The sequence below is a fragment of the Astatotilapia calliptera genome, chromosome 11, assembly GCF_964374335.1.
Source record: "Astatotilapia calliptera chromosome 11, fAstCal68.1, whole genome shotgun sequence".
NCBI lineage: Eukaryota > Metazoa > Chordata > Actinopteri > Cichliformes > Cichlidae > Astatotilapia > Astatotilapia calliptera.
Window position 1 is genome coordinate 19,317,611 of NC_137432.1, and position 27,517 is coordinate 19,345,127.

The 27,517-nt window shown below is 39.6% G+C and overlaps 1 protein-coding gene across 4 annotated transcripts in view; it reads right to left on the minus strand.

Annotated features, from left to right (window-relative positions):
• Nucleotides 1-3,229: 3,229 nt before the first annotated feature.
• aplp1 (amyloid beta (A4) precursor-like protein 1) overlaps nucleotides 3,230-27,517 on the minus strand; it is a 32,683-nt gene continuing 8,395 nt past the window's right edge. The window contains exons 2-17 of one of the 4 annotated variants that reach the window (XM_080307914.1): nucleotides 14,364-14,543; nucleotides 12,684-12,813; nucleotides 11,050-11,162; nucleotides 10,476-10,669; nucleotides 10,080-10,384; nucleotides 8,586-8,713; nucleotides 7,773-7,847; nucleotides 7,526-7,684; nucleotides 7,229-7,357; nucleotides 6,571-6,670; nucleotides 6,286-6,453; nucleotides 6,164-6,187; nucleotides 5,996-6,048; nucleotides 5,817-5,879; nucleotides 5,572-5,715; nucleotides 3,230-3,952 (exon numbers count right to left, since the gene is read on the minus strand). In XM_080307914.1, coding sequence (XP_080164040.1) covers nucleotides 3,854-3,952; nucleotides 5,572-5,715; nucleotides 5,817-5,879; nucleotides 5,996-6,048; nucleotides 6,164-6,187; nucleotides 6,286-6,453; nucleotides 6,571-6,670; nucleotides 7,229-7,357; nucleotides 7,526-7,684; nucleotides 7,773-7,847; nucleotides 8,586-8,713; nucleotides 10,080-10,384; nucleotides 10,476-10,669; nucleotides 11,050-11,162; nucleotides 12,684-12,813; nucleotides 14,364-14,543 — 2,064 coding nt within the window. In that variant the 3' untranslated portion in view covers nucleotides 3,230-3,853. Of the gene's footprint in view, nucleotides 3,956-5,571; nucleotides 5,716-5,816; nucleotides 5,880-5,989; nucleotides 6,049-6,163; nucleotides 6,188-6,285; nucleotides 6,454-6,570; nucleotides 6,671-7,228; nucleotides 7,358-7,525; nucleotides 7,685-7,772; nucleotides 7,848-8,585; nucleotides 8,714-10,079; nucleotides 10,385-10,475; nucleotides 10,670-11,049; nucleotides 11,163-12,683; nucleotides 12,814-14,363; nucleotides 14,544-27,517 lie in introns of all 4 variants that reach the window. The other 3 variants (XM_026183762.2, XM_026183763.2, XM_026183761.2) reach the window with 3 other exon arrangements.

Sequence of the window (27,517 nt, forward strand, 5' to 3'; positions counted from 1 at the left end):
AGTTAAGAAAAACAGGCAATTCACTAATGAAACTAACATACTGTTAATTAGCAAAAGAAACAGTGTAAACCGATTTTACGTTAGGTTTCTCTTTCCCAAGAAAAACGAGCCTGTAGTAGAAAAAAAGAAAAGAAGCTAATTTTCCAGTGTGAGTAAGCCAGATTTCCCCCCTTTGACTGTGGCTTTTACATCATAGGTTGTATTGCACAAGTTACAAGGTGATCAAAATTCAATATTCATTTTGCCTTCGTGAGGAGCATGACAGTGAATTTCCTTTCATGCGATTGTGGTAAAGAGGAGTGCTGTCTATGTCTAACTCACTACTGTTGTGCTTTTGCGCTGGACCAGCACAAGCACTGCATATAAAACTTATATATATATATATACTCTCTCTTTTAGTGTGAGTAACATCTTTTCAGATAAAAGATGATGAAGACCCAGATTACAAAGAAATGTTAATGTAGTTAACCAAAGAAATGCATCATCACTGATCTTAGCTCAGTGTGGTAGGCTATGCAATAAGTAATGTCTTTGGACAGCTCTCATGGTGTGCTTTGTCATTAAAGTCATGCTTTACAATGCTTCCTGGTTCAAAACAAAATGAAAAATCCACCATTTTTTTCAGAGCCATCAACCCTGTAGGCCATCTGTTTGACCCTGGTACATTGTATAGACAGAGAAACACGCATGTAAATGGTAAATGGCCTGTATTTATATAGCGCTTTACTAGTCCCTAAGGACCCCAAAGCGCTTTACATATCCAGTCATCCACCCATACATTCACACACTAGTGATGGCAAGCTACATTCTAGCCACAGCCACCCTGGGGCGCACTGACAGAGGCGGGGCTGCCGGACACTGGCGCCACCGGGCCCTCTGACCATCACCAGTAGGTAATGGGTGAAGTGTCGTGCCCAAGGACACAACGACTGAGACTGTCCGAGCCGGGGCTCGAACCGGCAACCTTCCGATTACAAGGCGAACTCCCAACTCTTGAGCCACGATCGCCCCACGATAAACACTTTTAAAAAGCAGAGACAATATTTTATGGGTCACTCATTTTTATTAGACTGTTAATTAGCTTCACCAGTTTCAGTTTGTCAGATTGCTTGCAGTACAGTTACACAGGAAAACATTTTGCCAAATTTGATGATCTGTCTCATTATTTATGGATCATGTCTTTGGTTAAAACTCTTAATGAAAATGAAGACCAACATTACTATCAACACCCCTAAAATCCTGCAGTGTAATTGAAACCAGACAGACGGGATCGGCGTCTAACATTTAGCAATCTGTACACAATTGGATCAATTTGGCTCATCTTGTGCTTAGTGCCACCCCTTGTCAATTAGGCAGAGGCAATGTGTCTGTCTGTAGTTCACATTTACTTGTCAGTGTTTCTTGTCCAAGCTTCTAAAATTACACGTGAAAAGCATGACCCTTGATCCAAATGATTATTACATACAAATAAAAAATACAGAATCATTACATCCAAAACACAGCATTGTAAAAGGCAATAATGCAGCAATTAAAATTTCAATAACATTGTTTATAGTTCATTGGGAAGTAAGGGGGACAGACCAACAAAGAAGTCTAGAATTCGACAGAGGACAGAAGTACAAATGTGATTTGAGTAACTACAGTATACACCGTTCTAAGTCTGCTAAATGCTGGTAGGAAACCTTCAGTGGTTTGGGAAACACAGGCAAGCTTATTCTCATCTATGGTTTCAGTAGTATCATTACAAGATCAACTGACTTAAACTGCGAACGTACAATGTTTTCATTCACTAACGTAGCTGTACAAATTATACAGGAGCTATGACTTCTCTTTACCTGTCATAACACGACCGCAACCTGCAATGAACGCACCTAACAAGAAGGAACAGAAGACTGGATAGTCCAATAGTCAAAATCTCTCGCTTATTTCAAAACAAGCTTCACACAAAAACAAATCTAACGTTCGTTACAGTGAACAAAAGCCGCTTTTCTTTCTTGCTGTCTTTGTTTTTTGTTTTTACAGTAAATGTCACCCAGAAATAAACAAATAAACTCTAACCTGATTTTGGTACTGATTATCTGTACTATGTCGCACATAGTTAAAGACTGATGAATCAAAAGCAACATCCCACAACGTGACCTTTTTAACCTAGACGATCTGACACGATGTTGCTAAATGAAATCAAATCGATACACTAAGCACTTAACAATTAATCAGAAAAAAAAAGGGGGGGGGGGGGGGGGCAGTCCCTTTTCGTAGTACCTATATGGTGTACTATGTTGTTCATAAATATGACAAACTACCATGAATCATTTAGTGAAAAAGCTTCTTGATGATGATAGGAACTTTAGTACAGCGTCTATACTAGATTACTAATGCTCAAATGTTGTAGTGTTCAAAGGTGTTAAACAGTACGACTATCATGCCAGAGTGTGGTCAGTTTTTTGGGAGTTACTGCACACGCTGACACTTCACATTACTATAGCTGTGCCCTCTTTCCACTCACTGCTCTGTGCGGTACGATACGTCTAACTGTTAAGCCGCTCCGCTCTAATTCAAACCTGCCAAAAGATGTGACGATGAACAGGCTGCTACACAAGGTGATGAGAAAGGGCATCAGGCATGTAGTCTGTTGGAGGTGCTGAAGTTAACTACTCCTACTAAGGTTTTCTAAGGGAATGATGCAGTACCGAAAAGAAGATGGAGCCTCAACATCTACCTTAAATACATTCAGAAAGTAGTTGCTGTGTCGTTGTCTTGTGCTGGTTTTTACAACAGTCCGTTTTCAATCAGCCATGTTAGGAAAATGTTTCTCCTTCTCATAACAGCACAATGTACTATTTTTATGTATTATTCCATTACATCAATGCAAATTAATCATAGAAATGTCTACATCTAGCAGTATGTACTTCTTACGTTATTTACAGTGTCCATTTTGAACTGTGACATTTCCGACTTTTCAAAAGCAATGACAGGAACAACACAAATAAATACTGCAGCATCATACACCAAGTTGTCATGCTTTCATCAAAATAACGGACTTCTGATTATTCTGTTTTACAGTTCTTTAGATAGCAGAACAAATAAAACAAACTCATTCACTGACTAAATAAGCTAAATTAAATATTTGGTGTTTTTTTTGTTGTTTTTTAAAAAAAAAAACATTTTTCTTTTGTACCACCAGCACATAGCTCTGTATCGATTAGTGTGGCCTATTTCTGTGTTTCAAATCAAAGCCTGATGTCTCACACATTCAAAGTTAACACCTCGCCATTCTTGCCTAATGTAGTCGTACTTTGCACTGTGCGATGAAACAGTAGCTCATGGAGGTAAGTTTGAGAATACGCTGGATATTTTTTTGTTTTTATCACTAACTCTTACTTAAATCGGGATTTATGCCATGTTTAAACTCAGCTGTCACTCACACTCATCTACACAGATACATCACATCTAACTGTGGTACAATCTGAACAGAGACACTACTACTGAAAATAAATACTATAAAGCATTATGCACCGTTCAAATTCAGCTTCTCACGAGGAGCAGTAGGTCAAGTCATGCCACTGGGAGGAGGTGAATGGTTTTAGGATTATGAAATGTTGTGACACTGCTAATGCAAAGAAACATCCTCAGACTCTAAGCCGAAGGAGTATTATAGGTGATGAATCGGATGATTGGTTGTTGTCGGGTCATTTACAATGGGTTTGGGATGTAACCCCGTACTTATTCAGTTACTTTACATTTGCGACATATCATAAATCCAACATAGGGAGTGTAGCTGGGACATCACTGTTGGGAAGAGTCGAGGGACACAACGTGTGGTCAGGCATGACTTGCTGGCTGCCCCGATGCTTCAGTTCATCTGTTCAAAGAATTTGTAGGTGGGGTTTTCGTAGCCATGGTTTTGCATTTTGTTGAGCTGTCGTTCTTCTGGCGTGAGCATCGGGTCAACCTGCTGAGAGACACACAAGACCCTGAGTCATAACACACTAAAGACAAAGTCAGAAGCAATGATCACACCATGACCTGAGATATAACTAAACTGTGGGCTAGATGTGACAGAATGACAGAATGAGAGGATGAGGTCCACTATAATTTAATGTTTTTATGATGGATTCAACACAGTTTTTATACTTGGAAACTCACAAGAGCTACTTGGATAATACTGATGATACAGCACGGTCTTTAAGAAAAGTTGGTAAACCTGGGATGCTTTGAACAGCATGATTTTATGATAACATGATAGATGGCATCTTAGATTGCAGTTACAGTCAGTAAAAAAAAAAAGTTTGGAAACTTTTCACATTGTTTGCAGCTTAAATTTGCAAATGAATCAGCAATGCTGAGGTTACATGCTTTAGAAACATTGAATACACAGGCAAGAAGGACAGGAAGACATTTAGTGACGCACTGTATGACAGGAAGGATACTGTTTGAGGTCTAGCCCAGATTCTGAACTTTGAAAAACATTTCAACACTTGATAATAATCATTATATGGATCTTAAAGTAACAGTACTGTTATTGATCTTAGTGCGAGCTCAATAGAAAGACTTGTTGTACGTGTAGCTGGAGCTAGCTGCCCATCACCAGTTAGAAGAGGGGTGTCAAACTCAAATACACAGTGGGCCAAAATTCAAAACTGGAACAAGGTCGCGGGCTAACATTAATATTTATTGGAAAAAAAATCTTCCTCCAGATTTAAGAATGAATCTCTTCTTATGGACTCAAACACGTTTTGCTGAAAAACTGAATATGGAACAAGCAAAGCTTAATACTAAACAATATATATATTAACAATAATGGATTGGATTTATATAGCGCTTTTCATGGCACCCAAAGCGCTTTACAATGCCACTATTCATCCACTCTCACATTCACACACTGGTGGAGGCAAGCTACAGTTGTAGCCACAGCTGCCCTGGGGCAGACTGACAGAAGCGAGGCTGCCATATCGCGCCATCGGCCCCTCTGGCCAACACCAGTAGGCAGTAGGTGAAGTGTCTTGCCCAAGGACACAACGACCAGGACAGAGAGCCCGGGGATCGAAACGGCGACCTTCCGGTTACAGATGCGCTTCCCAACCCCCTGAGCCACGGTATATTAGCTGTATAATACCAGTAAGCCAGCTCTAATAATAATTTGGTATGGCTTCGCGTTTGGTCCGCAGGCCAGAGTTTGACACCTATGAGTTAGAATCTCTAATTCTCAGTGTGCTTAATCTATGCAGTGTTGTTACATTGTTCAATGTGCTGAATATACATTTTATGTTAACAAGAACCTTTTAATATGAATAATAATAGCAACCGCTTGCATATTTTAGCACACAGGAAGTTACCATACTTTACATTTTGGCAAGAATAATGCTTCCCTGAAATGTTTGGATTGACATCCATGCTTCCAGTGAGTTGCTATGATCTTCACAGCTAAATATCAGAATGTAAAATTTAAAAAGAGTCTTTAAAAAGAGTTTAAACACCTTTAATATGTAGAAGTAAAGTGTTTTAAGGTCAAGTATGAATTGCATGTTCATAGGAACTTCACTTAAATGAATGGTCTAGCTGGGGTCGTACCTCAACAATGCCATGGCTGATAGTGCCGTATGGCTTCCTGCGCACGAGCAGCAGGCTTATTACCATCACCATGGCGATAGCCACAGCTACGACCAGCAGGCCCACCATGGCACCACGGTTGAATGTCTCCAAAGCATCAGGCTGCTGTGGAAAGACAGAAATATGTGCCAATAAACACAAGACACACATCAAGGCAAGAAATTGGTTTTCTGGCTTAAAGGAAATTATAATGCATATACTCTTACCAGTTCATCTCTAGCGATCTCATTAGGTCTGATCGCCTGCTTGAGCTCTGCAGAGGTGTTGATCTAAGAGCAGCAAGGGTAAGCAAAATTTTGGGTCACAGAAAACAGAACCTTTACACACACATAAGTCTATCAAAGATATGAAAAGCCTTTTAGACTGGCTACAATCTTACCTTTACCTCATATTCATAAGTAGGCCCTCTCTCAGATGTAGTGTAATCATATTCATCATCTGCAGGCAAAAGTGCAGCAACATGTTTAGCTATGAGAAGTGTAACTCAAAACATACTACAATTCATACAAAAGAGGAAAATTCAGTATTAAAACAATAGGAAACCCTATCTTACCGTTCTTGCTGTTAGGCTGCAGCTCTATGGAGAAAATCAGGGGGGAAAAAAAGCATCATTAACGAGAGCAACCTGGATGTCAAATTTTGCTTAAGTGCATATGATTAACAGGGACTGTGTACCAATGCGAGGGGGATAGGGCCTGTTCTGGAAGGCTCTCTCCTCTTCTTCTTCATCATCCTTCTCCTCCTCGCTGTCAGCAGGCAGAAGCTCCTCAGTCGTGCGGGTCTCAGAGAAGGAGGTGGTCATCAGCTCACTGATGTCACCTCGCTCTGCTCTGACCAGCTCCTCTGTGAATGAGACGCAAAGTCATCAACACAGATTTTAAAAGCATTAAAACAACAACAACAACAACACAGAACAGAAGCCATAGATGCGAAAATCTCTGTCAGGGCAGTATAACTTACGAATGTCACTGTGCAGTTCCTCAGCCAGTGTAGGATCCTTGTAAAGCAGGGCAAGACTCTGGTTCATTCTCTCCTCAATCACATGAAGGTGTGTGTACACCTGCAGGAAATACAAATTGATTCTGCTCATGCTTCTGACCAAAAGAGCTTAAAATGTGAGTTACAAAGGGGCGATATTAGCCTAAAATATTACATTTGTAATCCAAATTATTACTGATATCGTCCCTGTTTTTGTGTATTTTAGCAGGTTACTGTATAGCCTCCAAAATATTAATATGCTACTGGTATGCTTTAGTGTATTTTCTCTTTATTAGGATATGTTTCTGATCCCCTAGCACCCTACAGCAAAAATATGAGTCTTAGCTTTAACCAAATACACCCACTGTTAACAGTGTGCAATAACATAATTATTACCTGTTCATTTTTAAATGTTATTACTGAATTAAAATGAAAAGTGCTGCCAGATTGTAAATATTTTGGTGTCACATAAGACTGGCTTTGCTTTTAGTTGAATGAAAAGAGGATTTGTAGCTGCCTCACATCGTTGAGTTCTCTGTTTTCTGTGTGTTTCAGGGTCAGCAGACAAGAGACTCACGTGTGCAGAGCACAGGTGTGTGCTCACCTCATCCAAATACCTCACACGCTCTCACACACACACCTGGAATTTCATCTGCTCAGCCTTCTGGGGGTCAACCGCCACAATATGCTGGTAATGTCTCAATGTGTGTCTGCGGTCCTTCTGCTCTGCAGCCATGTAGCGCTTCAGCGCCTGCAGCACACGCTCTGGCTGGAAGACACAGTTCAGCAGCAGATAAGAGTGAGAAGTAAAATACCAGAAAATGAGACAAAGGCTCTTCTAATTTGCTGCCGGGTATAAATATAGACAGATCGACAAGATATCTGCAATTGTTTATCTCTGTCTTCTCTCCTCCTCTGTACTCCAGGGTAGTTTTACCTGAGGGGGATCAGACTGTACAGCTGTCAAATAGTTCTCCAGGGCCAGGCGGCGGTTGTTGTTGAGAATGGCCTCAACCCGGGCAAGATGAGTCTCCACAAGTCTCTGTCTCTCTCCAGCAACTTGCTCCTCCAGCGTCTGCAGCACAGACTGGAAATGCTGGTAGAGAAAAGACCATAATTATTCATTTTATCTGGGATACTGCAACTGTAAGTCAGTAAAGCGGGTTTGATAAATGCCTGCTTACCTCATTCAGGTCCTGTCTCTCTGACCTTGGCAGATTTTTTGACTGGTTGTCTGCCTCTGCCCATTCCTTCATGATCTGAGGGATTCAAACACACAGAATGTGTCCAGAGTGTGTGACGGAGACAGTCTTCTCATGAAACTCGGAGAACAAAAGACACCATCTTTTGTCACTTCAAAACTGATAGGACTTGTAGATACAGCTATCGTATTTGCTAACTAGGTTTTCTTTTTGGGGTTTAGGCATCAGTTCAACAACATGGTCTGACTGCATTTATAATAAAGAAAACACTGCAGTGGTGCTATGCAATACCACAAAGAAAACCCAAATAAAAAAAAACAATCTTGAAGTTGTGTGACAGCTTTCTTGTCATCATGACCAAAGATGCCGGTCAAATATCCGAAGAATATCCGATTAAAGAAGAAAATAACTTCAGTTATTTTCTTCTTTAATCTTTGTTTTGTGAAGAAATGTAAGAAAACAACTTGAAAATCTTGTTGTCACAGGATCGTCAGAGTAACATCTTCTAATTTTGTCATTCACACATTTTGTCATTTCCACATCGCACGATAAAATCTTAAACCCAGCCCTAATGGACATTTTTTTGGAAGCTATTTAAGTAATGTCTTTCAGTATCAGCTCCCCTGTATGGAGGTTGAACATGGACAGGCCTACTGTACTGTCATTTTCAGAATAAGATTAGAAGACAAGAGCAACGGATGAGCAAATCTCATTCCAGATTAATGAATCACCTGTCAAAAGTGTGACCTGCCAGCCAAGATGCCATTAGCCTGCTCTTAGCCCTGTGAAATTTACCTCATTGATGCGCTTCATTCTGCGTTCCTCCAGGTCTGTTTTGGCACGAAGGAAGTTGGCATGCTCAGTGTCGTCTACTGGCTTCTCAAAATAAACATCGACACCATCTGTGGGCCTAGCTGTAGTCACTAGATGGGAAAGACAGGAAACAGGTTGTTACTGTCACGTAGGCTGCAAGAGCCAAAGCGAAATTATCTTGCAATTAAAAAGGACAGTACAGGTCACAGAGCAACACCATCAAGAAAGAAGCAATGTTTAAAAAACTTGGAGTAGATATGTTTGAGTTCAAGCTATTTCATAATTTGTTTGTGATAACATTTTTTTTTAAGCTTGGAGGCCCAGATTGAGTATTTGACCTCAGCTTGGTTGGACTGGAAGTTACACCACGTCTTTTAATGAAATTAATATATATTCAGTATATCTAACACAAGGTTAGGATTAATACTTCTAGTGGTAACAAGTAATACTAAGCCACTGGATTTAACTTCATTTTTTTCTCATGTTTTTTTATAGCTTCCTTTACTTGAAATGAGCAGAAAGTAAAAGAAAAAACTGTAAAAAAAAAAAAAAAAGTGTAAATATACAGTCACAGAGTTTAAACAGTTTAATCCCTAACCACATAATTATGCTAGTTTGTTGTACCTGACAAGTTTTTTTCTTATTTAAAACCTATTTGTCAAATTTAATTAATTTGATTTAAATACAATAAAATAATAATTACAATTCATTTACATTTTTTAAAATTATATATTTTCTTTATGTGCTGTAATTTATTTCTTTTAATTTTTTAAATCTTGTATAAAACCTGCCTTTGCAGTTTACATTTTAACGTTTCCTGCAGTTGTTTACTCCCAGAGACCACAGTTTGTAGTACTCATAGTCCAGTATAAGATAAACATACTGATGGGGTGAAGGTTAAAAATATTTTGAGTAAAAATAAACCACTGACAACACCATAACATCACCCAACACAAATATGACTAAAAATGATCAACCAGTTTTGGTTTTTCATTGTTTACTGTGTTTCCCACACATAATGAGTACTATCAATATTTACTGCTCTGAAATTTAGAGTGAAGTGGTCAATTGCTCCATTTATTGCACGCCCCATAGTGAACCCTGCTGAGGTCTTGCTGTGCTATGCCCCAGACTGATGTGACACACACACACGCAGACACACGCAGACACACGCAGACACACGCAGACACACACACACACACACACACACACAGACACACAGACACACACTCATTTCATGAACTGAGCTGAGCTACAGAAAAGTAGAGCATGAAACCGACATGTGTGCATGTCTGTGGTGTAGATTTCCTACATCCAAGCATGAGGCGCACTGGTGAGTCCGTATGTGTCTGGAAATGGCAGAGAACCTAGTTGACATTTTTGGTAACAACAGTTACTAAACCATGAGCGGGGCATGATTTTTTTCTCTCTCTCTCAGCAATAGAAAGATGAACAGAAACAGTGAGGCAGACTTACAGCTGTCTCCCTTCATCAGAGGAGAAGAGGTGGTGGGTTTTTGGCTTTTCTCATAGTAGAAGGTGTCCAAGTAGTCCGATGTTTGGTAGGGACCCGAGTCGATAGGGTATTCATACTCTGTATCCTTCGTGGCCATTTCCTCTTCTTCCTCCTCTCCTTCTGCCTCATCCTCATCAACTTCTTCCTCCTCCTCTTCCTCCTGCTCCTCGTCCTCGTCTTCTACCACTTCATTATCTTCAAATTCCAAATCATCATCAAGATCTATTTCAGGAAAGGGGCTCGGAGTGGGTGCTGTCACTTTGGTTCTGTGTGGAAAAATGGGTGACTATAAATATTTCACACAAACCACAGCCTCAACCTACAACATGTCTGCATGGTCAAGCTGAATCATCTTACACAGAGCTGAGTTTTCCACTCGTCTGGAATGCAAGTGTCTTAGGACCAGCAGGGACGTCTCTTTCTTCTGCCTCTCCTTTATCACCAGAACTTCCGCGCCCCGGGCAGCACACGTATTCAACACCCCGGTAATGGTCCCCGCATGGCAACAGCAACCCGTAGCTGTGGAGCTCCAGATTGTCTGAAGTGCACTCCTAACACAGTCAAATTTCGAGTGTATTCAGAAGCAAATACATAGTGTCACAGTGTTTCAACACAGTGTCAAAAATACGTCGTTCATGACAGAAATGAAGGAGTGTGGCACCTCTCTCTGCCAGAAAATCGTCTCTAGTGGGAGTTCTGACGAAGTATGACATCAAGAACAATACACCACAAAGACCACTAATAGCCAGCTAGCTCTGACTGTAATACAGTCAGAGCTAGCTGGCTGTATTAGTGTTTTTAATTGTGTGCCGGCTGAATGATTACAGAATGTGTCAGTCACATAAAGATTTCTCATCTTCTTTAAAATGATTGACCTCTCATGTCTTCATTGTGCAATTTTTAAATTGGTCTACAGTAGTCTGTTCCACACCTCCTTAGCAATGTTGTGCCAATACACGAAACTCTCGCAGACATCCATCTGCTCCTTGTGGAGAAAACGGCATCGGTCGGGCACGAGCAAGGCCTCGCTTACGTACTCGCCCTCTGCAGCAGGAGAGAAAAAAAGGTATGTCAAGCAGTAGGACTATGATAACAGTTGAGATTCTTATTTGAATAGATTTATCAATACATATCAAACACGGACAGGCTATAGCAGACACTAAATGCAAGCGTGTACACAAAGTTTAGGGACTCCACCTAATAAAAAAAATGTTTTTTTAAAAACCCCCAAAACATAATGTATGTAAGTATGAGCAGTTACTCATACTTATGTACGCCATCACTATTGATGAGAGCATGGTTTTGGTCTACGATCAAGAGACGAAACAACAGTTTTCAGTTGAAAAGTCTCTAAGTTTCTAAGCCCAAAGGTGGTGCATTATGTCAAAAGCTCAAAAGCCCAATCAGGACCATCGTCTCACACCATTTTTTTTCATGGTGGGGTGTACAAATCTACAGAACAAGGAGTTGCGTGTGGTGGTCCAGAGGTGCAAGAGTAGATGACCACAAGGCTGTGATCAGCTATATTTAAATCAGGTATTTTCTTTTCTTTTGTATCAAGTCCGATGAACCTTATCATGATGCCTTGTGTGCGTGAACACCAGATGTGCGTTGCATAGATTACACAGATCAGAGGAAGGACAGTGAATTGGAAGTCTTAAATGAAGACCGGTGCACCAGTAACAACCGAAAGAGCATAAATGTATAATGAGCGACCACGTTAGACAGATAAAATGCAGTTACAGTAGCAAATCAAGAACACAGAAAAAATGTACTTTGCTTAAAATGAATGTAAAATATTTATTTCAGAGATCATAAATGCAGAATATTAACAGCCTTTCTTAATAAACCGAGCAGAAATGAACAGTTTACACAGTCTACACCCCTGTTTCCTTTTAATCTCTTACTGTTATCATTACTCTTCATTTAAGCTCATGCATGAGGAAAAACCCATATGAAAGGCACTGCTGTAGATATCAAACAAGCTATAGCAGGTTTCACAGTAAGATGCATGAACATGTAAGTTTTTAATTAATCCAGACTGACTTACTGTTCATTACATTTCATTTAGTCACTCATCCATCATTAGCCTATTTGGCCACCTAGTGGCCAATAGCATGCTTAACCTGTTTATCTGCAAGTCTTTTCTGCCCCTCAGTCCAGTTTTTAAGTGCTGCCTAACTACACTTCTAATAGTAATGCATTTACAAACGTGAAGTGATGGGAGACATGAAAATGCTGGTATTTGAACTATAAATTAAACATGCTGTGTTTATCTTGTTGTCTTGTGTATTAGTTACATATGTGTGGACACATTCACTTATTATTATTTTTTTTTACCCAGAATAAAACAAAACAAAACTAATCAGGATCACAGCCTTCACAGTTTAATTTAGACAATTAGCTTTTAAATTGCACATTAAAAGCTAATTAGAAAAAAAACCCAACACAACCAAACATGAAGCACAATCATCATAGGAATATGTGAAATATACTCTATTGTTTAAAAAATACATCAATTGGTTATTTTTGTTATTGTGTTAGAGTGATTTGTGTTGTTCTTACCCAGGCAGCGGTAGGGCAGGACTATGAACGGGTGTGTCTGGCAGTGCCCCCAACCTTTCTTACACCAGGCAGGGATGGTGACTGGTCTTTTGGACTCCTCTATATGGGATATTGAGAGCCCTGGGTACATCTGAGTGTATAGGTACATGCAGAGATAACGGAGACACAGAAACAAATAGGTAGATGGGCAAAACAGAGGGAATTAAGACAAAAGGAAGAGCAGATAGGGGTAAAATTGGTAAATTTGGGGCAGAGCAGAAGCAGCAGGATCAGGGAAGAAGAGGAGGGAGAGCAGTATCAGTGGGGAGAAGACTAACAAGGGAGAGCCATGCTATCTATCTATCTATATATATATATATCTATATATATATATATCTATATATATATATATCTATATATATATATATATATATATATATATATATATATATCTATATATATATATATCTATATATATATATATATATATATATATATATATATATATATATATATATATATATATATATATATATATATATATATCTATCTATCTATCTATCTATCTATATATATATATATATATCTATCTATCTATCTATCTATCTATATCTATATATCTATCTATATATATATATATATATATATATATATACATATATACATATATATATATATATATATATACATATATACATATATATATATATATATATATATCTATCTATATATATATATATATATATATATATATACATATATACATATATATATATATATATATATATATATATATATATATATATATATATATATATATATATATATATATATATATATATATATATATATATATATATATATATATATATATATATATATATATATATATATATTTATTAACTTCATGGAGCCGTGTAGGGGCATTAGTCTAAAGCCACATTAGATATAATAATTTCAATGGCCATTCTTGTCTTTTAATATTTCTAATTTGACACTGGACTATTTCCATTTTCAATTTAGGCCAATGATTTGAAGCACAAGCACATAATGAGATTTAATAAGCGAAAGAAATATGGCTGTAGCCTGCAGTCTGAATACACACTAAAATGCTTTCCTCACAAATATCAAGGAAAACGAGGGCTTTGTGTAAAAGCCATTTCAAATGCATAATATGTCAGCTAATCGGATTACTGTCCATTCAAGCTCATGGCTGCTGCTGTCTGTAGCTGCTGCATCTGCTTTGGCCTCCAGATGGTGCCTGGCTGCCTTTTCTATCATAATGTCAGCCTAAGGAGTGTGTGGAGAGCATGTGTACCACTAATAACTTTACAGCAGATGCTAAAGAGTACGCATACAGTAGCAGGTAACAAGAGGACAGAAAGGTAGATGGTTGGCCAGGTGAAATATTGTAATATTCCAACAGACCGCCATCACTCCACTATATATTTGTGAATATATAGGTTTGATAGGACATGTGTTAGACAAATCAAATTAGAGAAAAAGAATGTGAAATTTTACTTGACTCCCTTTGTTTTATACAGTTTGTTTTTTATTTATTTATTCATTTTTGCTGAGATCATGAAATAGTATTCCTAAACCAGCAATTTCATAATGCTGCTGTTCTAGTCTGGTCTTCATCAGAGCTGTTTAGTTTCCATTCGCTGAATTTCAATCCCCCTGCAAAGTTTTGCTTCCTACCTCCTGACAGTAGGACTGGATTTGGCTGGGCTCTTTGAAGCAGCTCTGGCGGCCCTGAGGATCCGGTTCCCACTGGCCAGTCTGTGTGTTCATGTGCAGGAGCTGACGGCCACAGAACATGGCAATCTGCGGCTCGGCCACCTGGGGGACTGGCCTGTTCACCTCAGCCATGGCCAAAGCCTAGAAAGCAAAAGGGGAGGGGCGGGGGCAAGACAGATGAGGAGTTAATATAAACACAGAAGCTGAGAATATTCTGTCTGAAGCTGATCCATGGTGGAGAGACCACAGATAATTCCTAAATGCACTCTAGCACTCTCCGACATTATAGACCAAGAGTGTAAGCCTGAGTGCAAGACAGAGTGAGCGAGAGATCGAAAGAGAAAGGGGAAAATGTGGAGGAAGTGAGAAGAGACTAATGTAGAAGTCTGCACACCGCTCGCTTTACGAGAAAACCTAAAATTCAGAAAAGATAGAACCATAGAACCGTCACTCTTGAAATGCCCCAAAATAAATGAAGGAACAAATTAAATGCCCAACTGTGAGATGGTGGGCCAGTGCTCCCTGTCTGCTGACACCACTGACATCTGAGGAAACAAGGAAGGGCTGGTAGAAGAAGGTGGGGGGTCTGTTACAAAAAAAAAAAAAAAAAAAAACCCCATACAAGAGCACGTAAAAGACTGCTTCCCCTCTCTCTTCTCCTTCCCCTCATCTGTGGCCTTCTAGGATGTTGCTATTGATTGTGGGATATGTTGCCTCTGCCTGTGGGGAGGGCCCATGGGACCCCAGTAGAGGAACAAACAGCAGCTAGGGCTGGGAGTCAGGTGTTAATACAAGCTCATTGACCGATGCACCACTTCACTACATTAACACACAGGACAGACACAGAGAGAGTCCAGGGAGGAATAAAGAAGAGGAGGGTTTAGGGAGAGAGGAAAAGGGTCTAAAAATGAACAAACACAGACTTCTTTTTAAGAAAACATAAGTGAAGGGAGCCTTAAAGTAAAAGTGAAGAAATACAGTGTATGCTTCATGTTCAGCGGATCCCTGAATCATGTCTGCTGGAGAAAACGACACATTTACAGAACATATTCAAAGACTCCTGCAGGCCATGTAAAGTAAAAGGATGCAGGTTTCTTAGTAACAATTGAACATTCACAGAGACAACATGCAATGTTATTTATTGTCTAACCACGAAACTCCACAAAAAAGGGATCCCACACCCCAGAGTCTGTATACAGCTCATATGCTTTCATCTGTGCTGACAGAGAGAGAGACAGGCCCACTGACGACAGACAAGATGAGCGACGCTGAGCCAATTAGAAGGAAGTTGCCCAAAGGGAAGAAATAGAGGAGAAAAAATATGGGAGAGTGACGCCTGATCAAAGGAAAGCCCTGCTTTGGCCAAATGGAGCTAAAGTGTTTGAAGTCCTAATTAAAATTCATACTGGGTAAAATAAATATATAAACCTCTCTGAGTAAATGTACAATAAATATAATAAGCCCTGAGCAGTCTGTGCATTATAATTATGCTGGGCAGGGTTTGTGTTTCTGCATGTCTTAGCAGATTTCTAACAAATTACGCATCTACTTTTCATTACTGCTCCCCATTTCCCAGAGCAGTTTTTTTTTTAAGATTTGTGAATGACTTTATAGACCTCTTTAGAAATTGATTTATGTTTATTCATTTACATTATATGAATATCTCTTAGAGAGATATGCCTGAGATGACACAATCAGCACAAGTATCTCTTTCTAAAATCTAAACTACTTCCAGGGTCATAGGCTGTTAACATAATGCTCATAAGTGGCAGTTGTGATTTAAAGTCTGTAATTTTCTATAGTCATTTCATAAAAGTACTTTCTCCCTGATTAGCTTTTTTTTTTTTCAATGCTGCAAAACTGACTCTCTGAAAGAATGACGTTCTAGCGTTTTTAGCTGTCAGCACTTGCTGACATATTCATTGGGATAATTTACCCATCAAACAAGTTTCGGGTACCTGCAAGTCACAACCAGTTAATAACGGTAGCGAAGATAAACAAATGGAAACAATGGCTGCTTAAAAGGCAGGGGTTCCAAATTTCGAAACGTCTTGATTTACACAACCCCAAAAGAGATGTGATGCTGTGGAAAACTGTCATTTAACGACTGTCTTAAACTGCACTGGAAACAGAGATGATTTTCTGGTGAAAGTCACTGCGTAACGCAAAGGATTGTGTCAAAACAAAAAACTCCAGAGCACAGTTTTTGTGCTGATATTAATGCAAGAGGTGGTTTGTTTAACTCTGCAGTTATTGAGCCAGCAGAGTATTGATGAGTTTGATGACCATATAGTGCATGTTGCTTGATGGCAACACAACAACACTAAACTAGTTGGCCTGCCGGAAGTCCAGAGCTGCTATCAACCAAAAGCTATGAAACAAATAATAAACTAAAGAAGGCCTTGAATTGTTTAGCATATTAAATTCAATGTCACACAAGAGAAAAGATATAACTCCTCTTAAAAGAAGAGATGATTGAACGCAGGAGCTTTTTGGAATTTAAAATATGTGCAAAATTTAAAAAGAAAGGCAACACGATTCCACACAGTTTAAACACATGAGAACTGGTACTATCTGCATCCAAATATGGGTTTAAACCATCAACTAACAGCAACAGGGCTCTGTGTTTACATCTGATGGTCAGCTAGGACTAAGCATGAAAGTCATGAGTGGTTTGTCTCTGGGTGATTTACTCCCACATGTCAAAGACTTTCTTGTTAGGGTAACTGATTATTCTAAATTTGCTGTAATTGTGGATGGGAATGGTCTGTCCCACCAATGTATGAGCCCTGCGATGGACTGACAGCCTCTCTGGAGTCTATCAAAGCTCTCCCCTGATAGCAGCTTGGATAGGCTCCAACCCCCTGCAATTCTAGCTGGATAGTTGGTTATGTGAACAGAATTATATTCAGTAGTATAACATGTTTAGGTTAAAACTCTTTTATTGCAGCTCAACATTATTAAATATTATACCTGCTTAAAAACCAACTGTTGCTAGTTACTGACAGAGCTGAATTGGATCGTTTAATTGGTTAAGTGTACTGTAAGATAAGCAGAGGGGAAGACTGCTGAAGTTGCTGAAACAATCTGTCTAGAGGAGCTGCTGAGCTAATGTCTAAATAGATATATCTCTTTGAGTCAGGGAAGGTCAGTGCCACAACGAAAAAGAAAGAAAGAAAAAAAAAAAACTTCCGGATATTTGAGAAGATAACCTGGCAGCTCCCTCTGGTCCAGCTCTCTCATTCTGTCTGCTCTCCACTACTGCACTTGCAGAAAATCAATGCTCAGCGACTGCAACTGTATCGCCACGTTCCCCCAATCAATAGCAGTCCATCAGGAGCCTGAGGCCCTGACCTCGAGCCTCACAAGTCTGCACTTCCAATCTCTAGTCGGATGCAGGACTAGATTAGACATTCCCTTATAACCAATACAACTGTACGATCTACAGTGTGTACACTTCTGGTCTGCTGCTCCACAAAGAAGCAGAAGCCTTAATTGTTGAAAGCGACAAGTAGAAGCATTCTTCTTCTCCACATTCTTTTCACCACTATAATCATCAACAACATCACATAAACATCAATCAGCGGCTGAAATCACATAAGCTACGAGGCCCATTTTACCCTGCTGCGTGAATACCACGTAATGTCTTTGTTTCACTGTTTTTGTGCCATTGTATTATTACAGCAATAACAGGAACTGTCATCAACATGCATCACATCTATTTATTCTTTCCAAAATGGTAAAAATGCTTTTAAGAAGCATTAGTTGGGGGGCATAAATATATTTTATGGTATTCCACTTTTTTTTTTTAAAGAAATGGAAATGGAAAATCACTTAATTCAATACTTAACAATCTCAGAAATACATTTGCCGAGGCTGTCTATGAATCTGATCGTGGCAGCTCTTATGTGTCATACCCCAGTTCAACACAGTCTTTAACTGCAGTGAATATTGCTGCTGAGTGTCCATATTTGGAAAACATGGGACGTTCATTTGCTTTATTTATGTGCTCATAATGCAACTTTATTGCTATGGCAGAAACGAATCCTGACATATATACTACCATGCAGCCATACTTGAGCGCACATGTTGTTCACTTGTTCACGCAAATAGCATTCTGACTCGAGACTAGAATGGGCAGTTCATAGAGAAACTGACTGCTGAAAGCTGATGTGGCTTGCTTGAACCTGTTGAAGCTTGCAGCAGCCTGTAGTTTCACCTGCCGAGTGTCAGGCGTCGCTGTGTGGATGTGAGGAAGAGAGGACCCAAATGCAACACCCACAGGTTGGTTAAGGCTGGTGTTTATTGTGATGAACGGATGAACACAACATGAGAAGTATAGCTGATTGACCGGAAAGACTGGTTGAATTACTGAACTGGAACACACATGCGGGATCGACGATGACAAGACAATGAACTGGAGGAAACTAAGGATTTAAATACACAGGCTAATGACCGGTCAGTACACAGCTGAACATAATCTGACTAATAAGACATAGGAGGTAGAACTAGACATGATGCGCACAGACAGAAAGCTGGCGTGGTGACACAGGAAACATTGACATGTGGAAAATAAACAAAACAAGAAGAAATTGAAAACACTGGGTCAAAGGCCCAGGAACCATGACACCAAGCATGTGAGATATGGAAGAAAGTTTATATTTGAGTGTGAGAACAGCTGCAGTGGCTGGCCATTTGATAGTGAAAGGTTTTCAATTTGTTTGGAACTTCATTGTGGGCCAAATTCAGTAAGCTGTAAAGTTTTAAAGGAAATTATTTTTATGCCATCAACATCCATCCATCAACCACATATTTATACTTGGCCTAATTATACTTAATATTTAAGAACAGAACTATGTTTCTAGTGTTTAATATGTAGTATTCTTACTATAGGGTCATCTGGTGGAAAAATTGAGTGAAATTCAGCAGCACTTGAAGCACTTTGAATTGATTTGACCTTACCAAAAAATGAAATTGGTAACTTAAGCAAGTGCAAAATCTGCCTTGTGAATTTCAGTTGCACAACACTTTCTTGACAGGTTCCGGGAAAAGATGCATGCTAACATTCATCCATTTTGTTAGCCACGTAATCCAGGGTCATGGGCATACCAACGCACACGCAACAGAGCTTCTGCTGAGAGCACTGTTCTCTAGATTAAAGAGGCTTTGATGATCACGTGACTCTTCTTCTGCTGACATGTTCGGGCTAAACGTTAAACATGTCCAGAACTCACACATACCCATTGTCAAAGTTGTGAGTAGAGTTCACCACTAAGCACTGCTGTGTTTCTGTAGAAGCTTACAGAGCTGGTAGACTTTAGCCATGTCTTAGTATTAAAAGGCATTATTTTTAAAAATTCAAATGAGCTTTAAAGAGTTTTTAACTGTAATTTAACTGAAGTAGGTAAGTAATGTTTTCAAATATTCAAACACTAAGTGTTTTCATCAAAATGCTGTACTCACTGGCTATATCACTTAAATAGACAATGTGAAGGATCAGGCTTTCATTCAGTTAAAAATAGCTTTTGCTACAATTAATTAATCACACTCTTGTGCTTTGATTAAGCATTTCCATCAATGTTTTATGCCTACAAATTATGGCTATAATTCCCAACATGCAGTACAAGATTTTTTAGTGCGTTCCTGGTATGTTATTCCCCTTTTAAAGCCAATTAGACTTCAGAGTGCTACCCCTGTTGTATTGTGACCATGAACACTCTGAACGCAGCGATCCAGCTGGCTTCCCAATAATGCATCACAATCTGTCAACAGTGACACTTCTCCAGTAACAGACAGGTTGCAGAGCCGCCCGCCATGTCTCGGGGAGAAAATGCCGTGGTGTACTGAAGCATCTCCGTACAGTACAGTCTGCAAGCATGCGGGGGAGAGTGAGGGGTTCACAAGTTGTCGAGGAAGTGCTGTTCAAACATCCTGAGCTCCACATATCATGTCCTTGTGCTGATGAGGCTGAACAGGCCGACAGCCCAGAAACCTGACAGCTCCCCACTGCAGGGGATGCTGCATCATTAATAACAACCTGGTGATATAAAGCCAGGAAACGTCGATTGGCTTTCTGCCTTTTCCCCGTATTCTTTGCCTATGTTAGCTCTCTTGGTATTTTATTATTATTCCTCTGCTCTCCTTCTCCATATGCACTGCATACTGACTGTGCCACTTTGTAATCACGGGTGTACCTCCACAGCAAAAAAAAGCATCACAAGAAAAACTAAAAGCTCCCAGAGAGACGAGTGCACATCCACTTGGACCAGACGCAGTGGAAAATTTTGCTCGGATATAATAATGTGTGATTACACTTTAGCAGATGCCTTTCCAGTAGAGGAAATTATGTTATGAGCACAAAATAACAGATATGATCTGGTGTATGCTGAACATAAACATAAACTGAGTTGTCTGTCGGGGGCGAGTTTGGGCAGTGTATTTACATGTTCCACCAGCATCTCCCATCCTTCTCTAATTAAATTTTCAGCACCTGTTCCACCCTTATGTTGCAGGATGACTTCATCCTCTGTAATGATGCAATTCCCTGGCCTTTGCAGGCAAGCCAGAGCAGAAGAGACAGAGGGGAGAAGCCCACCCATCATTTATCACTTTCTACAAGCCGCTGTTAGACTGTAGTTTGAAGAACCAACCCAACTGGTCGTAGTAATTCGAATGCTGAAGAGCTGGGAAGAACTTTGCTTTGATATCAAAACTCACTTTTACATTTATTACTGCTTTCATGTCACCATGTTTTGTGTGACTGTAGTTTATTTATTCAATAACTCCTCTCAGTTATTAGAGGTACACAATGTGCATGTACATGTGTGGTTATCATGCGTTGTTGTGTATGTGTAAATCAACTCTCTCTGGGATATACTGAGAGTTTAGTTAACTACTGATAATTAACTACAGACATCAGAGCCCTGAGGAGCTCGTCCTTACTAATTCTCTTCTACTATGCTGCAATCTCTATTATAGTATCTTGTGACGACACCTTGATAATGACATCAGTGGGATATTGGTCAATCTATTTAAACGTCACAAATGACAAAATGTAAATAATAAAAAGAAACATGTATCACTTAATAAAGAAATGTAAGCGCTAAATATGTGCCATAAAAATGATTTAACAGGTAGTTAGTAAATGATTATGGACCTATATTAGCAGTTCTGGCATCATCTTAGCTTTTGTAAAAGTTCCAGGCAGCAAAACTTGCACAATACATATTTGCTGTCAATACAACTTTAAGTCATTGAAGATTTGATTATGTCAGGATACATAAAAGGTACCAAACTTTAGGCAAACTATGTGAAAAGCCTGATTAGCTAGGATCGCTCTTGATTAGTGTAACACCATCCAACAACCAATAACTCGTGTGGAGGACTCGCCCACACCCCGTGTGAATAAGCCTTACATGAGTAACCCATACATTTATGAAATACACACACACACACACACACACACACGCACAGGCCCTCGTCTTTGTGCTTTTCTGCAGCACAGATGGCTTAATAGTGGGTGTCTTCCTGCTTCTGAGCCCCTCCTTCACTCACTCTTTCTCCATTTTCCTTTTTTTCCCCCTCTCTTCCTCTGCCTCCTCTACAGGCTGATCCACCTCCCTCTTCCTGATGTCCCTTTTGTCTCCCCTCTCCCTCCCTAACAGCTTTCACACAATGCGTGACACTCCGCTGTTTGGCCTCCCTCCCTAGACTAGTGCTAAATGGCCAGATAGATTTAGGGGCATTCATCATTGTAATCATGTTGCTTAATTATTCATAGGCTCCATCAGGCCTCTTCCTGGTGTTGCATGTAGTTATAAGAGGGTAAGCCAGACTCTCATGATGCAAAAGGGACAACGGGGGATAAAGCAGGTTAGCTCTGCATATTGACTCATTATTATACATCTCTAGCTAATGGCTAATTGAAGCCATTAATTTTCAATTCAGAGGAGACTGATGGGCAGAGCGGAACATATTGCATTGTGTTTTTTTCCTTTAGCTTCCTACTGTAAACCACACATTGCTGCAATGTTACTTATGGGATAATAAACTGAATGCTTTATTTCGATATAAGAAAAAAAATTATGAGAGAGGCTTTTGGTTTTAGAGATGTGCAAACATCACAGGCTACATCAGTTCAGATTACAGTGGTCCAGCCTCCAGCTGGGCACACTGGGAGCAGATGGCCCTATAATCACCAGGGTTCATCTAGGTCTGGAACAGCAGCCAAAGTCAGCTCCCAATATTTGATTTAATTTCAAGTATAGCTTAAAAATACAGGACACGTCAGCTGGCATCACTGCAAGACACTCCACAGAGCTCGAGGCTGGCAGCGCATGTCATTTTATGACTGAGGTTATTTAGAAGCAAAGATGTTTAATAAAAGACGATAGCCTATATCCAACCAGCACTCAAGGATCTTCCCTGCCATTGTTAGTTTCCAAAGCGTATGTGTTTCACGGAGTGCCTTACACAAAATGAATTAGGTTACCAGCAGAGGCAGTCCATAGGATTATGCACATACATAAAAACTGAACTGATGCCCTGTAAATATTATCTAAGCCTATATACATAAGCCATGCAAATGCATAAGAGCATCCTTTTTTCATATACCAAGAGTTTATGTTACATAACAGGCTACACCAGCTAGAAATTCTTAGCATCCATCCAATTTTACTTCTCAGATTAATATTGCTTTAATTGCTCAACTGGCGTGGATTTCAACATCTTTTTAATATTAAATCTCAAGCATGTTAGTCAGTGAAATAAATTGAATATTGTTTGTAAGTACAATACATATTGCAAGCTTTAGCTCAAAAACATGGCACAAATCAAAGTCAGAAACAACACAAAAAAAAGTGTTGGTAAGTTAAAATGTTCCTCCATAAAATTCCAACCACCAACCCCTGACCCAGACATCACCTAAGCCCTCTGAAAAGCCCTGGGAAAACCCCACATGCTTCAGACTTCTGCAACTGGGCCATAGGAAAGATTTTGAATTTTGTCTTCTGTAAAAAGCCACATTGTCATCCTCCACGTATTTAACTGGATACAGACCTCCCACATATACAATAGCAGCACGAGACCAAGCCAGAAAAACAAGGACTCACTTTACTTTTTCAAGATGAATATCCCATCTAAATGTCCTACAATATCCTTAACCTCCTTAAAGTGGCACCTTTATTGTCCTTCCATTATGCATTTATGCATAATCTCGCAGCTATATTTTCAGCAAGCGTTTTGCTTGTTTTCCTACATAGCCTTCTTATCGGCTGTAAAACTTGGTGAAAAGAAATGTCGACTATATAACACAAAACGAAACTCCCGCAGAGGTAAAATAAATTTGGGGTGGTGTCCCCACTTCAATGGAAAGGCAGTATTTAGCTATATTCAGACTGAGACGAGTGATTGCGATACTTGCGTTGCATAGAGCAGCTATACAAATGTGCCTCTCAGTTCCACCCACGTTTCAACAAATGCCTTATCTGAGTCACGCACCATAATGACGCCACACTGTGCATGTTTTTTTTTTTCTTCAGAAAAGACAAAAAAAACACAAAAAACACAAAGCATCGCTGGTCATTTTCACAAGCCTTTCTATGCAACCACCTCCTGCAGATATGTGGGAGGGAAACAACTGCGTAATAACGTTTCACAAATCCAGCCAAAAACAAGAGAGAGTCCGGAAACATTATGTGCCTGCAAGATTCTGTTCCTCTAGCACAGCCAAGCTGAAATGGTTTTGTCTTAGCGGTGATGAATTTCTGATGTTATGTAACACAGCTGAACCTCCTTCACAGTCAAGCAAAAACAACAGGGGAATGCCAGGATTTTAATGCCAAACACTGTGCGCCTGCAGATGCAATTTCAAGCTGAAGAAGTACCTCGGGGGATTGAAGGAATCAGCAGCTTAGTAGAGATTTGAGCGCTGCAGGTCTGTCTGAATCATCCTAATGTCAACACAATTGACACTGAATAGTGGATTTTCCTTAGGCAGATTGAGATTGACACAATGCAACGCAGCTTTCCAAATCTGTATTTATGCTGTAAACACATTCAAAAGGCTTGAGTAATGTCTGGGACTCAGTGATTCAAATTCCTATTAGTAAACACTTTCGTGCCTTAAAGAATATTGTTTATTGGCACTGCTAAAATGTATTGTACACCAGACTTATTAAGACAACTGTTTTCTATTACAACAAGCTATTGTTACATCTTTTTCCATTGTAGTTAAATACTGCATTTTAGTTCTAATAGCACATAAGCAAGACTGATAAGCTGGGATCAAAACACAGCGATGGGCATGCTTTAAACTGTCTTTCTAAAACTGGCAATCCACCCTGAAACCAAATTGTCAATTGAGCATGGATATTATGGGGTAGAACGGTTTTCAGTTTAAGACACATGACATACATGTAGACGATAGCTGAGTTTTACAGCCGAGTCTCGCCTGTATTTGTGCAGGCGAGACAAGGCTGGAAGTCTTAAAGCAACATCATCGTACCCTTGAGCATCTTTTAAGTAGATTAGGGCAATCTCGAAGCCTAAATGAGGGCATGTTTAGGTTAAAAGACTGCAATAATTGATCCACTTAAGGACAGGCTGTCTTTCCATAGTGCCATCCAAAGCAGCAGGCGGCTGGGATCAGTAAGATCTGAGTCTTCCTCTTGCCTGCTTCTTATCTTTTACTTGCACTTTTTGCTTATTCCTCTGTGTCTTTCACTCTGTTGTCTTTGCAGCAGATCTGGATTCTTTCTTCCTCTGCATTCTCCATTGGATCTGCATGTCATCTGTCCTTGTTGTGAGTGCTGCACATAACTGTTTTTTACTTATTGCAAAAAATTTGGGCAAACAGATTTTCTGATGCTTGCATGGCAAAAAATGAATAAAACTGCATGAAAAGCATTAAACAGTGGCAGAAAACACAATTCGTGTTTCAAGATGAATGTTTTTAGAAGCCATTAGGAAATTGTGAATTGAAGCAGTTCGCCTATATGTAGTGTGCTGAGTGTAGCTGTATAATGGTAAAGCAATAATAATATCCTGCACTGAGAGATAGGCGGCATAAAGGAGAAGGAGAAAGAGGCGCAGGGTTAGAAAATGAGAGGTTAAAACATTCATACATCTTTTTTGCCTGTGTCTCTTTATTTATGCACATGCACAATTCTCATCACTGTGCCAGCTCCCCTGAGAGCCTGTCTAGCAGATGCACCTCATGCAAATGAGGCTTTGAGGTTATGTGCTATAGGTTACGCGAGCCCAAAGTGTGGAAGAGTAGTATGTGCTGCATGTATATATCAATATCATTATTATTACTATATATGTATATATAGTATATATGTATATTAAGTTAGAGATGTGACCAATGATGGAAAGCAAAAGTGTATATTTTTTTAAAAGTGGACACCCCAACACAAAAGATAATATACTGTATGCCACAATAATTGTAACAGTATGTATAAAACAGCCTACTTCACACCATGTTGATTCTGTGCTTTCATTCAGAGACATGTGGTATCACCACAGTGAGGACAAACTGGTCTTTTAACTCCCAGTAAGAGGTCAGAATGCTCACGAGTGCCGATAAAAGAGCCCAGCACGGCTAGCGTGACCCCCGCAGCTGCAAAAGCATATTGAGGGAATAGCCTCCTCTTCCCAGGTCTCTCATACAGCACGGTTGGCCTGCTGTTCAAAGTGTTCAGGTGCTCTGTTAATGAACAGCAGGACAAGCAGCTAAGGCTGGGTCAGCTCGTGCTGACTCGTCAGGCCGCTTACACAAAGAAAGCAAACCCAGGGAAGTGGATGAAAGCCTGCAGCAGCGTGGAAGGTGTCGCTCTCCCACATTTTACATCAGCTTCCGCTCACTTGACGTCCCCTTCATCTGTCTCATCAAACACGTAAACACTTTTTTTAGGCTTCTTCTCCACATTCTCTCTCTCAGCATCACTTGGCCACTGAGGGTGGTTGTCATGGTAACACCACCTACAGGAGCCAGTTACCTTCCCTGTTACCGTAGCAACTGGTTCCCTACTGAATTTCAAGCATCTCTAGCACGCTCTCTCTCTCTCCTCTCTTCTCTTCATTAAGAATCTGCCTCTATCTCACGTTCCTTCTCACATAAAAGAGTCAGCATATGTTAGCTTCAACTTTCTGTCTTCCTCAGGTCGATGATTGTTGGCTTAATCGTTAGTTAGCTTTCTCTCGTCACTGCCTGTTGATTGATTCCACTACATACTGCAGCAATAAACTGAAGGTCTCCCTTGTATTGTACTTTTTTTGGCACCCAAATGAAACATGTAAAAAGAGTATATAATAATTACTTGTTAATGACTATCGATTATTATAAATACAGACAACACAATAATAGAATAAACAATAAAACATGTTAACTGTTAACTGTGTGGACTAGTATTCTTTTGCTGTTTTCACCTTTTTTATGATCCTTCACTGTTGGTGAATCAGTAGCTGAATATGTAATTTTCTCTTCTTCTGGGTCACGCCTGATGAGCTTTCCATTTTACTTTAATCAAGATCAGCAGCTGTCTGTCTTTACATGACTTCCTTCAGTTGTACTCACCCAGAGTATTTCAAAGGAAATGATGAGTTATGAATCTGACTCATCCGATTGTCATACCGTCACCTGTAGGCTGGTTTAATTAGTTCAGGAACTATAAAGCACAGTTTCATAAATCAAATGACAACATACTAATGATAAGTGAGATCTTGTCAGGCTGGCATGTCCTGTCTTGCTTTGACTCTGGTGTTTTTAAACTGGCCCACTCTGGTAAGATAATGTGTGCTGGCTGTGTAGTCTGCAGTAGATTAAATATTAGTGTTATCTCATTTCCTCTGGATATAAAGTCTCCACAACCTCCCCAACTGAAGAGAAAATGATTTAATCATTGAGACAATTTGTACAAATAGATCCCTCACATTATGGTTTTTTTCCCCCAAGCCAGAATCAGAAGCGTGTGAAGTATCCAATTTGACAGCCTAAACTTGTAAAAGTATTGGCTGTTAACTGGCACAGCTTGGCCATGGCAACTGAATGACCCTGAGCTCAGAAAAGAATGACATAATGTGGCTGAATCTTACAATTAACTGCAGCCAAAGAA